The sequence below is a fragment of the Leptodactylus fuscus genome, chromosome 1 (genome assembly GCF_031893055.1).
Source record: "Leptodactylus fuscus isolate aLepFus1 chromosome 1, aLepFus1.hap2, whole genome shotgun sequence".
NCBI classification, from domain to species: Eukaryota; Metazoa; Chordata; class Amphibia; order Anura; family Leptodactylidae; genus Leptodactylus; species Leptodactylus fuscus.
Genome location: NC_134265.1, coordinates 174,288,048 through 174,305,334, shown reverse-complemented (window position 1 = coordinate 174,305,334; position 17,287 = coordinate 174,288,048). Strand labels below are relative to the sequence as shown.

General features: G+C 38.5%; 1 protein-coding gene across 1 annotated transcript in view; it reads left to right on the top strand.

Annotated features, from left to right (window-relative positions):
* ADAMTSL1 (ADAMTS like 1) overlaps nucleotides 1-17,287 on the top strand; it is a 624,112-nt gene that overhangs the window by 584,983 nt on the left and 21,842 nt on the right. Inside the window, exon 24 of the mRNA XM_075279894.1 lies at nucleotides 101-235. Coding sequence (XP_075135995.1) covers nucleotides 101-235 — 135 coding nt within the window. The remainder of the gene's footprint in view (nucleotides 1-100; nucleotides 236-17,287) is intronic.

Genomic DNA, 17,287 nt, shown 5'->3' with positions numbered 1-17,287 from the left:
TAAAGATTAATTGTTCGTAATAGCATGAACCTGAATATCTTCTTGACACATGTTCCATCTTGTAATACTGTCCTTATTTTTGTTATGCTATTAAATTCAGAAGCCCCGCTGGATACATTTGGAACAGAAAGATTAGGAATGCTTTTTGCTGAAATTGGTCCAGAAATACCGTCCGTTCTGACATCTTTGACTGGCAATAATCTCTTAGTAAACACTGGTGGGTCAGCATTGATAGGTAAGTTAACAGATATTGTATAGCAAATATTATTTTTTAAATATAAAATGTATTTTAACCCTTTCACTGCCAGGAATCTCTTGAAATTTTGCACCTCCAGTAGCCAGAGCAATTTTCACAGTTGTGAGATGGACAAATGAAACCTAAATTGTAACATTAAAAAATCATCCAGCCCCCATACCTATATATTTTCTTAAAGTAGACACCTGTAGCATTGTCTCAATGCCACTTGGTACTGTATACGAACAGTCACCTTCATGCAATTTTGATTTCAAGTGAATGTTTTATGAAAAAATGCAAATAAATGTATATTAGTTGTTAAAAGTGGAAACCAAACAATAAATGATATGCACAAAACCTCCTAAAAATAAGAGTTCAACATGTGCAGAGTTCATTCATATCACTATGGCCTGAACCCGCATGCACATGTCTTCAGAAAATCGCTAGAACTGGAAGGAACATAAATCTGCTTTGAAGTTGGAAATGTTAAAAAAGTATCATCCTATAAAATGTAGGGATTACACACCATGAAAAGTAAGTGAACCCCTAAACCCTATATATTTTTTTCAAAGTAGACAACCTGAAGATTACATATGTTTCAATGGGTCATCAACAGCCACATTCACCTTCATGCAAATTTGTGACAAACACAAAACATTTTTTTTTAAATGCACTAAAACACATATTTGCACCTAAAACTCATGTTCAATCGTTCAATCTCACATTCATATACAAAATAGATTAAAAATAATAGCTTATGGTGTATACAATGTGTATATATACTATATGTACCGCAAACATCAACTACAACAAGAGCTCGGACTCCGAAAAACACGAATACAGAACACAAGCAGGATTTTGCTAATATTCACTAGTATGTTAAAAAGCTATACTGCACCTACCAAACTGTGACACTAAAATCTAACTTTTTTCAGATTACACAGCATTCCGTATATAAAAACAAAACTTAATGTTTCATATATACAACCACCTTCATGCAACTTAGCACCAAACAGAGATTGCAAGCAAAAATTGCGGAAAAATTTAAATTTGCCACTAAAGTGCTGAGTCAAGCAATCCCTTTATGAGAATCTCATCTTTAAAATGATAATGAGTTCTTCATAATAGCCCTTACAGATTTTGAGCGAATCGCTGTTAAAAACGCTATCAGGAATTGAGATCTTCATTGGGATCTCAATTAGAGATGAGCGAACACCGTTCGATCGAATACATATTCGATCGAATATCAGGCCGTCGAGGTATTCGATTGCAATCGAATACCATGAGGCAAATGCAGTAAAAATTCGTATCCCCTCCCACCTTCCCTGGCACGTTTTTTGCACAAATAACTGTGCAGGGACGGTGGGACAGGAACTACGACAACGGAGACATCGAAAAAAAATCGGAAAAAGGAATTGGCGGCCAAAATTAGGTGACCTCCACTTTAGACGAATGGTGAGTTTAACATTCGATTAATTTGAGAATGTGAACTATGTGACTGTGAGACAGGGACAGATCTACAGGCAGGGTTATCTAGGGATTACCTTTATTTAGGGGGGAATGTTACTCACCCAGCTCTTTGGGGCTCTATATGGTTGGGTTCCCTGTCAGCTTGCAATATGCACGAGCTGACTTTTTCCCATAGGAATGTTGATTGGCCAGTGTACAGCATTCGGCCAATCAACACTGGTTCTGCTGGAGGAGGCGGAGTCTAAGATCTGTCCACAGCAGTTTCCATTGTGGTCCGATCTCAGATGTAGCAGTGCTGACACAGATGCAGCAGAGTTGAGTGTGCAGCATGGTTCAATGCACACTCAGCACTGCTACATCAGATGCAGCAGAGCTGAGTGTGCAAGAGGGTTCAGCTGAACCTGCTGCACACTCAGCTCTGCTGCATTGGACTGATACTTCGGACACTGCTAGATCGGCCAGCACCTTCTAAATTGGGGTCGTGCGCTCAGCTTGACTACTCCGGAGTAGCCAAGCTCAGCGAACGGCCAGCTCTGCTTCATCTCCGATGTAGCAGTGCTGGGCGTGCGCTCTGCTTGGCTGCATCTCTGGAGTAGGCAAGCTGAGCGCACGGCCCGATGTACCAGTACTGGACGATGTAGCAGTGTCCGATGTAGCAGTCCGATGCAGCAGAGCTGAGTGTACAGCAGGATTCAGGGCACACTCAGCTTTACTTCATCTCCGGTGTAGCAGTGCCAGCACTGCTACATCTCGGCATAGGAATGCATTGACCAGCGTTGATTGGCCGAATGCTATACCCACTACTATTTGGTATATGATTTTTTATTATATCTTGTACTTACTTTATTATATGTATTTCCCTGACTAATCATCAGTCTGTACATGTTAGTTGCTATAGTTGACTCCCATTTTGTAATCCTGGCCTTTATTTGTTGAATTCTGGTATTCCAGCAACATATTGATAATAATCCTCTATACTTTCGCTTGAGAAATTCTATTTTTGCAAATGCCTACCAAAGTAACATAAAAGATTTTATTCTACTGACACTTGAAAGAAATCTTTGTATGTTTTTCTTCAGCTTATTGTGTTTTTGCTGTATTATTGTTTTTCCTAGAGGTTGACATCTGTGTCAGTTTCTCATGGTTCTTGCAGCATGTGGCTAAGGGTTTGATATCAGCTTGTACCTCTCTTGCGTAGATCATACCAGTGGGACACTCCTTAAAATTTGTTTTCTTAGAAAAAGCTCCATAAATCATAGAGGTTGCATTTTATTTAAGTTTTCCATTCACTTCTTAAAGGTGTAAATGTTAAGTTCAGATAACATATTGAGAAGAAAATGTGTCCTAACTGATAATATGATATACATTTACTAAAGCTATATTATGTGGGATGTCAGGGCATGCTGATACCAAACTTATCTTCAGTGTTTCTTGTTCTTTCATATGTTATGCTCTGCTATTGAAAGTCTATATGGAACAGGACTCCTCTTTGACCTATACATGATATAGATTAGAGAGCACCACATACACAGCAGTGCGATAACGTGGCCATATTGCAGATTTGTGTTGTACAGATCCATCATGTTTGCCCTTAGGATTTGTGTGCCTTCAGTTTTACATGGTGTGAATATAGGGATTTTGTGAGACTCATTTTACATGGAGAGTCAAATTATACATAAAATTCAAGAGGTATTTCAGTTTTCTTGACTGATAATTGGATTTTGATTAAAACATTCGGAATGTAATTTTATTTTTTTCCTACATATACGCCTGATTATCTATGTTGCTAGTTTACATACAAGACTGATGTCTAAAGTGTCAACGATATGTGCCAATAAAGTCGTGTTCTAGTAACTGAAGGATTATGAGAGTACAAGGTAGTCCTCGACTTACGACGTTGATCCGCTCTTATATGGCGTCGTAAACCGAATTTCAATGTAAGTTGGAAAAATACCATGTGACGCCACGTAGGAACGGATCAATGTGATTTAGTGTGCAGCGGCTCAGAACCGAGGAAGACTGTACCATGTACAGAACAGTACAGTCTTCCTTGGTTCCGAGCCGCTGCACACTAAATCACGTACTGAACAGGGAGAGCTGAAAGCTTGCGTTTATGTGGGAGCTTACTTTTTCTCATAGGAATGCATTGGCCAGTGTACAGCATTCGGCCAATCAGCGCTGGCCAGGAGGCGGAGTCTAATATTGGACCACAATGGAGACTGCTGTGACTCCGCCTCCTTACAGATGAGCCTCCGGCAGAACCAGCGTTAATTGGCCGAATGCTGTACACTGGCCAATCGACGCTGGTTAATTCATCCCTATGAGAAAAAGTCAGCTCCCTTGTAACAGCAAGCTGCCAGCTCTCTTCCGACGAGCAAGGACGAGCCTGCTGCAGAACCAGCGTTGATTTGCCGCAGGCTCATCCTTGCTAGTCGGGAGAGCTGGAAGCTTTCTGTTACGAGGGAGCTTTACTTTTTAGCTCATCTCTAGTCGTAACCACGAAACGTCGTAACCCAAGACCGTCGTAACCCGAGGACTACCTTGTACTTTAACCACTTCCGGACCGCCCATAGACTTTATACGTCCGGGAAGTGGTTGCCTAGTTCTGACAGGACGTACCAGTACGTCCAGTCAGAACACAGCAGCTGCACGGAGATCGTGCAGCTGCTTTCAATAGGAGCCGGCTGTAACTTCAGCCGGAGCTCCCAGAGAGAAGACAGGGAAGATTTATTACCTCCCCTGCTTTCTCGATCGCTGTGTATACAGCGCTCAATGAATGCTGTATACACGGCTATGGACGCTGCCATAATTCAGCTACCCTCTGACCCGCCGGACACGTGATCCGCCGGGAGCAGAGTCTTGCAAAAGCTGCTGGGTCCTACAGGACCCCAGATCAGCTCAGTAAGCTGTATATACAGCGTGCAGGAGGCTGGATTTCTCCTGCAACTGGGGTTAAATGTAGCAGCCCCAGTTATAGGAGAAATCAGCCTCCAGTACAAAAAAATTAGTGATCAGATGTCCCCAAAGGTCTCTTATCACCTTATGGGGACACAATCTGGAAAAAAAAAAAAAAAAAAAAATATAATAAAAAAGTTTTTAAAAAATGTAAATAAAATAATAAAAAATAAATAAATAATACACTAATAAAACGCTGTTATTAAAGGTTATAGCCCCACCCCCGACGACACCATACAAAATAAAAATTACCGTAACAGAGAGGAAAAACTATATTATAAAGTTTTTCAGTGATACTTTGTGTTATTAAATTTAAAAATAAATAAATAAAAAATGAAAACCAGACACAATTTCCCTCCTATTTTGTTTATATTTTCCTGGATATAAAAAAAATTAAAACACATTCGAAAATAAAGATAACATAAAAATAAAGCCCTATGTGTCCTCGAAAAAAGACGCAAAAATTTGTTGACTGAGACATACGGGAAAAATGTTACAGACCTCAAAACCGCACATACAAAATAAACCTAAAATGTGTCTGGTCCTGGACCACAAATTGGCCCGGTACTGAAGTGGTTAAATTATTACATATGAAAACACATTGAGACGTCCTTCACTGGCACCTTCAAGTAAGGGACTGCTGGGGCTAACTGTTAATTCTTCGCAGTGGAGCTGATGACTAAGACTCAGGACTTTATCCGAAGTCTAGACCAGAGGTAGACAAGCTTTGGCACCTCAGCTGTTGTGGAACTATACCTCCCAGCTTGCCTACTTGCTCTGCTCTTCTTGGAGATACCTATAGAAGTAAAGGAGTTGTAATTCCACAACAGCTGACGCACCGAAGATTGCTGATCGCTGGCACAGACCATCATTGTGTATTCCCAAGTCTTTTCATTAACATTTTTTCTTTAAAAATTTTATTTAAATCATTTTTGTGGTGATGATATGGCTTTAGATTTGTGTTGTTTATATTTTTCTGTGTTTTTTCTTTATTTTAATTTCTAAGACACTTTAAACAAAGTAGGGGAAACATTCCCTCTCTGCTATGGCAATTTTTAAGTTGGTGAAACTTATTGTTGTGCCGTTGGTGGTGGAACTAGAATCTGTGACATGGGGTAGTACTAGTAACATTTTAACTTTTTAACATTTTAACTTTTTTTTTTTTTTTTTGCTGTTCTTGTTGTTAGCCACATTTACAGGAGCAATTCAGCCTCCTATTCACTTACTACAGAGCTTATCTGGGTCCTGTATGATCCATTAGCTCATGCAGTTCCCAGCCCGCAGCGAATCACATGACGGCAGGGGCCTGAAGTGGAAGGCTTCAAGTGCATTATGGCAGCTTCATAGCTGTATACACAGTGCTCATTTCTACAGCTGCTTTACAACAGTTTTGTGCAGCTACTTAAAGGGGTTGTCCCATCTCAAGGATCCTATCTATACTGCTAGCTTGTGTGGATTTAAGACTTTTCCTAAATACATTGCTTAAGCAAAACTGCTTTGTTTGGGCTATCTGAGATTCTTCATTTCATTGTTTACACTGGCTTTCCATAACCACGGACCTGGGGATGGTCTTATCTCTCCACCCAGGACAAGTGACGTAGCTCCCTGCTCTCAGGGAAGGGAGGGGGAGCAGAGTGCTTGGGAGCAGCTTGTATTTCTGAGGTGTTTGTCTCCGACTCTTCCAGTTATCCGTCGTCTAATTGAATTTTGATGATAAGGGCTGAGACAGGGAGCCCATTAAACAAAGACCTAAAAGTGAGTATATTGCAAGCTGACTCTTGGTCCTGTAGCATGTATGTTTGGGATTCTCATCACCTAACAAATCCAGCTCTGCTACATCAGCTTCATATTGTGCATCTTCCAGTGATACTGTGCTAATTTATTTACAACCATCCCTCATTACTGACTGTAAACGTACTGCTATGAAGAGAGATAGCAGAGCTGGCTTTGTGAGACAGCAAGTGAAACCCCGCCCACCAATTTACCGAGAAAACCAGGAAGTGAACAGAAAATATAGCCTGTACTAGAGCCAATGTCTACAGCATTTACAGATAACTTAGCATGACTTGCTCTTGTCATATTTAAAGAACAGTGTGCACAGTATGTGTCACACTGCAAGATCTTCCATCACATTTTCCATAGAACTGCTTCATGAAGGCTTTTGTACTAGATAATTCTAATATGTACAGTCAGGTTACTGGGTACCATAGGTTTACTCTAGATTTTCTCCTGACTGGCCAGTAATCATGAGACTCATCTAACTCTATAGCCCACATGGAGAACACATGGCTTTCCTTTTCTATGGTTAATGTTAAAAACAGGGATTGTAATCACACACATGATTGAATGACCCAAAAAAAGATCGTTCCACACAGAAAGCCAAATGCTTATCAGCGCAAATAAAACTAATCCATTCTAGGCAACCCGTAAAAGACAGACTCATTCTACATGGTCTCCATTCATCAGGGTGCACACCATCTACACCAGGGGTCCTCAAACTGCGGCCCGCGCACTTCTGTCTGGCCCCGCCGACAACGCCAGCAGGCGTGCATTTATAATGAAGCTCCTGGGGAGCTCGGGCCAGGCCATGGAGCGCACTTCACTTTACCTATTGGAGGGCACCGCTCCCGATGTCTGTGCGACCTGCTCTGCCTCCGGCCCACTGTTTAAAAAGTTTGAGGACCCCTGATCTACACATTCAAATATGTAATATTATAAATGCACAGCTTTCATTATCTATGGTATATATAACCTTCATAATGGTGTTTAAAGGTAAAACTACCCATAAAGCTTTAAAAGTAGATCATCAATTGTATAATGTTAAAGGGATAAACATGTTTAGTAAGGGGCTAGAATTGGTTAAGATAAAAAAAAAATATGCATAACTTGCCTTAGCTAAGTTATGCTGATGCTTACTGGACCTCCACTGGTCTCTCTTCCCTCGTCTCATCTCAACATGCAAGAAATTCCTGAAATTGTCTGCTGAGCCAATCACAGGCTAAAGAGGGCTATTGAAGATTTTTTGAGGGTTCATACTTTGGGATGCTCATGATTCTGAACAGGTAACAAGAGAGATCCCTATATCATTACTCCTGCCCATTGTAGTAAAGGAGCTATAAGTTATATATAAGTTAGTGCTATAAACAATAAATTAGTGGTGGGGCGCCTTTATTTTAAGAATCATGGAAAACCCAATGGTCAGATCCCCATTGGAGGCAGCATATTGAAGTTATTTCTGTTTGATCACGTGCAGTATTTACTGACTTCATTTCTGGTGCCAGTTATTACAATAAGGTAAGATAATCCTTTAACAGCCCACTATGGGGAATTTCAGTGTGTTACAGCAGCATAGTAATACGGTAATATATTACAAGAAAGAACACATACAAGGTCATAGCAGATAGGAAAGATACTAGGAGTCATAGCAACTAAGAAGAAAAGAAAGACTCCAGGATCATTCAGTTCTCTATGCGGAGTGATCTCTGCTTAGCTTGATGTTGATTTATACTTCCTGACAGTGGTTGGGAGGAAGGACCTCTGATAGCGCTCCTTCTCACACTTGGGGTGAAGCAGTCGGTCACTGACAGTGCTGCCCAGTGCTTTCATGGTCTAGCTGCATTGGTTAACATCAGGAAGACATGTCCAGATTTGCAAAACGGATTATCCATTTATCTTAAGTTCAATAACAATCATTTTTTTCATGGACCGTGGAAAAAAGAATTACCTATTTACAGATAGTTAGTAGCCCTAGGCACATCATTGTCACAGAAATCATTGGGGCACCATGAGACTGTCAGTCTTGAAGCAGTGAGGATTAGGGTTGAGCCGATCTTGAGATTTCAAGATTGATTTTAAAATCCGATCTCTGATTATTTTCCAGCCGATGAAATTTGCTCGATCGCCGATCGGAATCTGATCTTTTCTGATCCTCAACCCTAGTCAATGCTTCTCTATGGGAAAAGTCACTTTTAGGGTTGAGACGATCTTGAGATAACCTCCGATCTCGATCCCGCTGGAAACGATCGGGTCAGAAATTCTGATCGCGATCGTGAAATTTACTCGATCACCGATCGGAATCCGATCTTTTGCGATCCCGATCGCTCAACCCTAGTGAGGATGTAAGAAATGATTGTGAGTTTATGTGTTATTTTAAATAGCTGTCATTTGACTTTTATAAGGTTAGTAAACTCCTTAACTATCAGCCAAGATGAGTAATATGATCAAGGGGCACTTTAATAAACTAATATTCTATCTCTGACCCAATTAAGATCCATTTTATAGCAGGATAAATTGGGGATGGACATTCTTTGGTTCTCAGTGGTGCCAGCATATGTAATGCAATAAAAAAATATGGATGTCTCCCTTGATCTTGTCTCTTATATAGACTGGACCAATGCTGATGTCTTTTGTTAAACATTTTAATTCTAAATTAGTCTGGAGCCATTGAAAATCCCTTTAGCTTCACATATGGCCAAATAGGCCACACTTTGCCTCCTTTAAGTTGCAGTCTCTTTAAAGGAGTTCTTGTGTAACGCCAAATCTAGTATTAGTCCTAAGAATTTTCTCTAAAAATGTATTTTAACAGCTTTTTAGCTGTAGTGAATAAATCATTGTATATTAAAAATAAAACGTATATTTATTGTCTGGAGAAACCAAAGGAAACTGATACCTGGCAGGACACCGCGGTGCCTTCCTCAGCCGAAATAACTGCTATAAAAGGCTCCCCTGACTTATGTTAGAGATCAATTTGTTCTCTATATTAATGTAATACAGATTGAACCCCAATGCTGTCGTTTATCATATACATATTTAGATTTCTAAAGGCTTACCATCTCTAAGGAATCTGTACTTTCCATTAATTACAGGCCATTGGGAGAAATAATTAAAACCATGACAGGAAATATCTCAATATTTTATCGGGTTTTCTTTTTTTTTTTTTTTTTTTTTTTTTTTAATTTTCTTAAACACATGTTTGGAAAGAATTTCTTTACAAAATAGGATTTCAGGAATGGTATCATTTTGAAGTTATCGATTTGTAGAGCTCGCTTGAATACTGAATGAGCTGAAGTTTATTGTTTAAAATCACAACACTCAACAGCAGTAATTCATAATAGTCCAATATACAGTCAGCCAAAAATTCCTGTGGAAGTGAATGTGTGTTCCTGGATGACCGGAGTTCAGTTGGCTGCTGCAAGATATATTGAATTTCCCCCCGACCCATATTAATTAAGCATTCTGTACAGTTCCGATGCCAGAAATCCACTTTTATTTGACGCTAGTTTATAATGATGCTCTTTGCAGTGTATAGTTACTATACCAACTAATACAGTCATGACTATACTAAAGTATTTAAACATCGGCCCAAATGCCCATGGGAACTCTTAAAAAAAAAACAAAAAAACAGCATAGTCATGAAGAACTCTCCCGCTGTATAGAAATTCTGTTTATTTCTGGACTCCCTGAACTTGCTTTCACCTTAGAGTTTGAGCATAGCATTGATGACATGCTCTGCCCCATAGTAGAAAGAGTTCTGTGGATGTCTTGGCCAAAAGTTTTGAGACTGACTCAAATATAGATTCAGTGTTTTTAGATCTTTAAGCCAGATGTTTCTAAGGTATAGAAACAATTAGTAAGCATTTCAGAAGTTTTGATGTATACATACATTAAATTTATTAAAGATTCAATTTACAGTGTTGATCCTTATTTTTCAAGGCTTCTGAAATGTGTCCTGTCATGCTGGACCAAATCCTGACAGATGGCAACCCATTCATTCTGTAATTGGTGCTTTGAGTTTATCACAATTTCTGTGTTTTTGTTTTTGTCTATGGAGTCTCCTGTCCATGAACCCTAAGGGATGGCTATATAACATTCCATATTCATGGCAGTGGTTTTTGGCACAACTGTGTGTGCGCCAACTCCTCTGGATCAACGCAACCTCAGACATGAATGGTTTCAGGATGCCTTACTGTTGGCATGCAATAGGTCTCATGGTAGAGCTCACCTTTTCTTCTCTAGACAATCGGTTTTCTAGATGTCTCTAATGTCCTACTTTTCATCAATGAAAATAAATTTACCACAGTCCACTTAAGTTTTATCTCTTTTCAGTTTGAAAAACCTATGAAATGCATATATAGGTACTTCAAGATACCATAGAAATATTTGTGAAAAACAAAATTTGTTGTCATTTTTAAAATTTTTGTCCACGACTGTAGTTAGTTGGTACAGTCAAGTCTCCCTACACTGATCTCTATGTGTAGGGCACAGAGAGATCAGGAAGCTGAATGACCATCAATGTTAGCTTGCTCTTACAACCATGGGAACAGTGGAATCTTAAAGGGGTATTCCCATGTATATAGTTATTTTTAAATTTGTAGATAATTAAAAGTTAAACATTGAAATAAACATTTTGCAGAGTTTTAAAGATTTTCTCTAAATATCTTTTGGTCACAGTCTGTTATCTTGATCAGTTACTAGTGGATACGATCATAAATGCAGGAACTCTGTAAGGTCAGATAATCAGCCATGATTTCTTTATTGCGGCCAGGATATCTTCTGATACATGTAGTGTCTGCCTGATAACCCAGATACAATAAGAAAATCATGGCTGGGTTCCTGACAAGTCCCAGACCATAGAAAGTTTCTGCCTTAGTGGTCATAACCATTGGCAACCGATCAAGATAACAGACTGTCACCACTAAGATGGTTAGAGAAAATCTTTAAAACTTTGCAGAATTTTTAATTACTTATATTTGCAAAAATGTTTAACTTTTAATTATCTACAAATATAGATATGATCATGTACATGGGAATACCCCTTTAAGGGGTGCATAACCCATTGATCAGGATGTATAATGTTAACCCCTCCACTGGCCTCCACCAAGGATACTGATATGAACAATGATAGTTATAGCTACCCTCTATTTGCCCTAGATCATCAGGGAATTGGATAAGATGTTAACTCTTTAAGTCTTGACAACCCTAGACCACCAGTGATTTTGACACTAACCCTCATTCAGAGCAGTAATGAGTCCCTATCACTGACATAGATCTCAAGGTAGAGTGTCATTAGCCCATTGTCTAGCCTATTGCATGAGTTTTAGTCCCACTTCTTAGAGAGCAAATTACCCCAGTTAGCCGACCACAGTTTAATACTCATGAAGCTGAATGGTACCATATGAGTGTATGTGAGGATCAGCGGAATACGTTTGAGGGGGAATTTGTGAAGGGGTATTGATATAGGAGGAAAGTCTATTCTCAAAACTCTCAATCCTCGTTTTGGCTGTCTGAAGGTTTAGCCTTTATATTAGGCTGAATCTAGTACTACATGCAGGCAGCGTTGGGTACTAGTCAACAATACTTGGGCCAGGTGTTCACTAGTTATTCTCTGGGGAAGATACTTACCTGCCATTAGTGCGTAAACACACACTTTATAGAGGATACACACAGCACCTTACAGTGAACGTTTTTTTATCATTTGCATATAATTGGTGTAAACTTTTAATGAAGAAATAAAAGTTATATTTTAAATGTACTTAATATCCCCTACTCCCAATTTTTGGTCATTGTCTAGCCTAGGCCACCAGTATTGATGCTAGGTACTAAGGAAGGACCCGATTCACTGTCCGAGAACATACAAATGTTAGCATAATCCTATGAGCTACTTTAACAAATTACACAAAAGTGCTGATTTAGAAGAAACAGCAGTGAGGTCCCTAACTGGCCATCCCAATAGCAAAAAAAAAATTCTTCAAAAAAGGATAAAATATAACTTTTACTTCATATAAAGATAAAAATCTTACAGCATGGATCCAGTAGGCAAGATCAGAGAGCCTACGCTTTTCGAGACCTACATTCTGGTCTCTCAATAGCTACACAGGCTTAGAACATTGTGGGCAGAATAACTGATTTCTTAATAGATATAACATGAAATGTTAAAAGATTAATAACATTGGAATCAATGAACATCAATACTGCTCCATCATACCCTTTCTGCCCCATACATCCTGAAAATGTATTGAAAACTACTATAGTGTATGACAACGTACATCTGAAGTTCTACAGATATCTAGTTGTAGTCTACTAATGTGTATGTAAATGACTTCCTGACCTAATTTATATTTCTTTCCTCTTTCTCTTTGCCGATTATGTTTAGTTAGTATAACTTACATACATTGAATGAAATTTATCAATATTTCAGAATTGGGAGAAAAAAAAATAAATCAAATGAAGAGAATTGATACTTTTTGAACTTATCAATGCAAAAAAAAAAAAAAAAAACATTTTGTATTTTACACCGCTCACTCCACTTAGAAAAAGTGGTTGGGAAAGTAGCCATGGTCAGTCTGTCCAGCTCTGTATACCAGATTTAGCAAGCGCAACTTTTTAAAACGTCACAAAATTGTGACACGCTCACTCCACAAAGAGAATGATGTCTGAAGAAGTTTTTTACGTGAATGTCATTTTTAAATACAGTAACTACAGTACCTAAAGCCACCATTAGATAAAACCACCCCATAATAAGGGTCATTATTTGCACAACTAATTATTAAATATACATTCCCTATGTGTATACATAGGATATACCATTTGATTCTCTATTTAGCTGTATCTGTTTCATATATTCAGGCAATCCATTAAAGTGATAGTCTTTGTGGATGCGTAATGCATATGAGATTCATCAGAATTCTGACAAGTTTATATCAGAGAGATGCAAGTGCACAGGTCAAGTGGATTATCATGCACTTTTTGTGTAGAGCATTTACTAAGAACCACATGTTGTTCCTCTTCTGTATACGCAAATATTTTAGCAGGGATAGTGGATTAATATGGTACTGTATTAACTCTTTATAGACATCCTTCTACCATATAAAAGACTTTCAATGTTAATGAATGGCTGTATGATAATTGATATTTAACCTGGTTTGAGGAACAGCGCCCTACAAATGATGTTGCATACTGTTTTTTTTTAGTAGCATGATCCCTTCAATTATAGGACAAGGAAAAACTAGGCTCGGGGAGGAAGGATAGTTTGTCCTGTTGCTGTACTTACATGTCCTCTCAACCTCCTATTATGTCTATTATTTGATTATTATGCTTATTTTTATAGTGCCATCATATTCCGCAGTGCTTTACAGACATTGACAGTCACTGTCCCATATAGGGCTCGCAATCTATATTCCCTATCAGTATGTCTTTGAAGTGTGGGAGGAAACCGGAGTACCCGGAGGAAACCCACGCAAACACAGGGAGAACATACAAACTCCTTGCAGATGTTGTCCTTGGCAGGATTTGAACCCAGGACTCCAGCGCTGCAAGGCTGCAGTGCTAACCACTGAGCCACCGTGTCTACAAAATATTAAAATAAACTGGGTAGTTTCTTAAATCATCTACCCATATCATTGTGTTGATGTATTGCCTGGTTGAGATACTATAAAATTAATATCGGTATGAAGTATATTGAGTGCCCAGGTGATCTGGGGAACAACTTGGCTTAGAGGCCCCCTGGGGCATTTATCTGTTCACTGGTGGGTGAGTGCAAGCCTGCCTGAACAGCTAGCCTGACCCTCTAGGCAACAAGCAATTGTCCCAGGTACAACTGCTGTAAACCAAAGGGTGATTACTGACTGTCCTGGGAAAATTTTATGATTACTGGGGCAATGGCCCTATTGATTACGGGGTCAATTTGGCTTGCTAGTAGATAATTGCTTATAACTTTGGGCAATTCCTCATAGCCTAGAGTGTTATGCTAGCTGTCCATGGGATAGTTGCTTTTTACTTGGGGGTAATTGCTTATTGCCAACAGGGTTGTCATGCCAACTGGGCAGGAACAATTGCCTATTACTGGGGCAATTTGCCTTAATTAATTTACCACATATTGGACTGTGATAAAGATATAAAATGAAATCTAGATTTGTGTTACAATATGTGCCACTTTCTGTCTTCAGTAGGTGTTGTGTCTGTGTGCCATAATGTGGCTATATGTTGTGAGTTCCCCTCACTTCTTTGCTGCAAGCTGGAGCGACACTTTGGTATTAGTGTAGATATCATCAGTTCTTTATGTGATTTGTCATAGAATGACCTTCCAATTCCTTTATCCTACTGTTTAGCTATTTTCAGTAATTATATAGTACATCACTTACTAATCACATAGACAGTCTAACCTGGTTTTTGTGAGCAGCATCTAGTGAGGGAATATGTTTTCTTTACACAGTGGGCGTTGGACATTATGCAATCAGCCATTTCCATGCTCTGCAATTACCATGCTTTGTTTAGGTAATGCTCTCATAGAGTGAATTAGTATGTTCTGATGTAACCATGCATCTTCATAAACAAGATTTCATATCATCTATAATACTGCATTGTGCTTAAGACAAGTTTGGGTTTCTTTTCAATTTCAACAAATCAAAAAAAAAAAAAATCTATATGTAAATTAAATACATCTGTCTGTTACACCCTGGCATTTGCTAAAGTCCATGTCTCAGAGGAGAAGGGGTTGCGATTTATGCATTAACTAGTGACTGATAACTTCCATGCTGTGTGTTACGAAGGCTTTACTCCCAATAATATGTCCCTGCTCACTCTCAGACCCACTGATTTAGCCTACACCCAGTGTAAGAATCTACAAACTGATCACGTATTTACTGGCGACTAAAGCTAACAAAATATAGGAGCATTGATGTACCATGTTTTAATGTGTGAGTATATAAGTCCAAAATACAGACAGTACTAGCAATGCAGTGGGTGCCAGCTTCAGGGTACCAGCTATGACCCTAATAGCTATATAATGAAAAATAGGCAGCACTCCTAAAATCCAGTGAAAATGTGAAGTTTAGTTTATTTCCTTATACAGCAATGTTTAGCTCATCAATCATGAGCCTTTTTCAAGCAGTGAATGGCATCAGTATACAAAATTATATAGTGGTCAAATTGTCAATACAATTAATTATCAATTATGTTTTATACAGTATAAAATACAGAATATGTAATACACAGTACAATAGGAAGTGTTCATAAGAGCCTAGTGTAAGGTATAGATAATGTATTCTACTATCTGTACTGTATGAAATATCTCAATATGAATATATCCATTATTAGGTGCAGGTGTATTAAATACAGTAATTAAATAGTTCTAGTATCACCACACACTGCCTGGCATCTATTAACAGTCACATGCACGGGAGATCATATGTATGACATGTATGGTCCTAGTCACATGAAGTATTGCGCATGCGCATTGCGTCTATTGTTAGTTGTCAACATTTTTATTTCTCTAATGGAGCATATGGGCTTAAAGTACCACAAATATGCCGGCAAAAACCACCATGCTAAAATGTGCAACTTGGAATATTGGCACATACACAATATGCTATATACTGAAACTGTCATGTTAAATATCTGTAACTGATGATAAAACTGGATGATTCATTATGTGAGTTTTAATGTATAATTCAGCTTAATAATCTACACATTAGTAAGTAATTATTCCTATCTATAACAATATTAATAACAGGGCAAAAAATTAGAAGGGTGTTTTTAATAAAATCAGTGGTGAGGCACTGCTTAAAAATTTGCATCAGTATGCCCATGTGAACATAATGCTTGAAAAAAAAATCACATCAAAATGCTTAATGTGAATATACTCCAATGATATAAAAATAACGCATCAATGTGCTCAATCGATTGTATTAGGCATACTCAACAGGGACAATGGCCTTAACGGCATGTTGGGTAGGATGAGGTGCCTTGATCTGGGATGCTTAGGCCTATGGACCACTAAACTTTTATACATATAGATATATATAAGATGTGATACATCTTAAATTTGTAATTCCTTTCCCAATGGAGTCATCAAAGAATACAGAGATCCCTCAGAATCATATACTTGCGTAATGCAGTGAACATGTGTATCTGTTGTTCCATTTGGTCAGAAAGCTGTAGATCAGTGGGGTTCCCAGCAGTCAGATCCTAACCATTTGAAATGTATCCACTGTGAAAAGATGGCAAGTAGCAACAGTGGCATGACCCCTTTAACCCTAGAACGCATACCTGGGGCCTTTTAGGCCTGCATGCTTAACTTTTTGCTCCATTATTCAGATTTCAATTTACAATTTTGAAATAAACTTGTGAAAGTAATTGAAGTGTGTTTTTCTATATTATTTGCATGGGGGATAAAAGGCCCCCAATACGTTAAAATTTATGTATTTTTAACGTCATGCGTTCTAGGGTTAAATGAAACATTTATAAAATTTCAATCTACCGTAAGTTTAAAAGGCCCTTGTCACACAATTGGGTGCTTCTCTTCACTGAGGATTCCCAATTACATGCAACTTGCTGTGACATCACCCTGCTGTACTAGAAAACACCACTGTGTCCATTGGCTCTAACATCATGTCCTTACTATGTCCGAAATGGAATCTTTCAAAAATGAAACCTTCTGCCTCACATTTATATGCAACTCCATATAACCCCTACAGTGACATACTTTTATTCTCATGCCTTCTGCACTTGAAAAACATAACTAGAGGAAAATCTAGAACTAGAACTTTTACTCCAAATTTCCTTGCCTTGATAGCTAAAAATCATTACTACTTATCTGGGTTAATCTTTCTGCCCAAACAATCTAGTAAT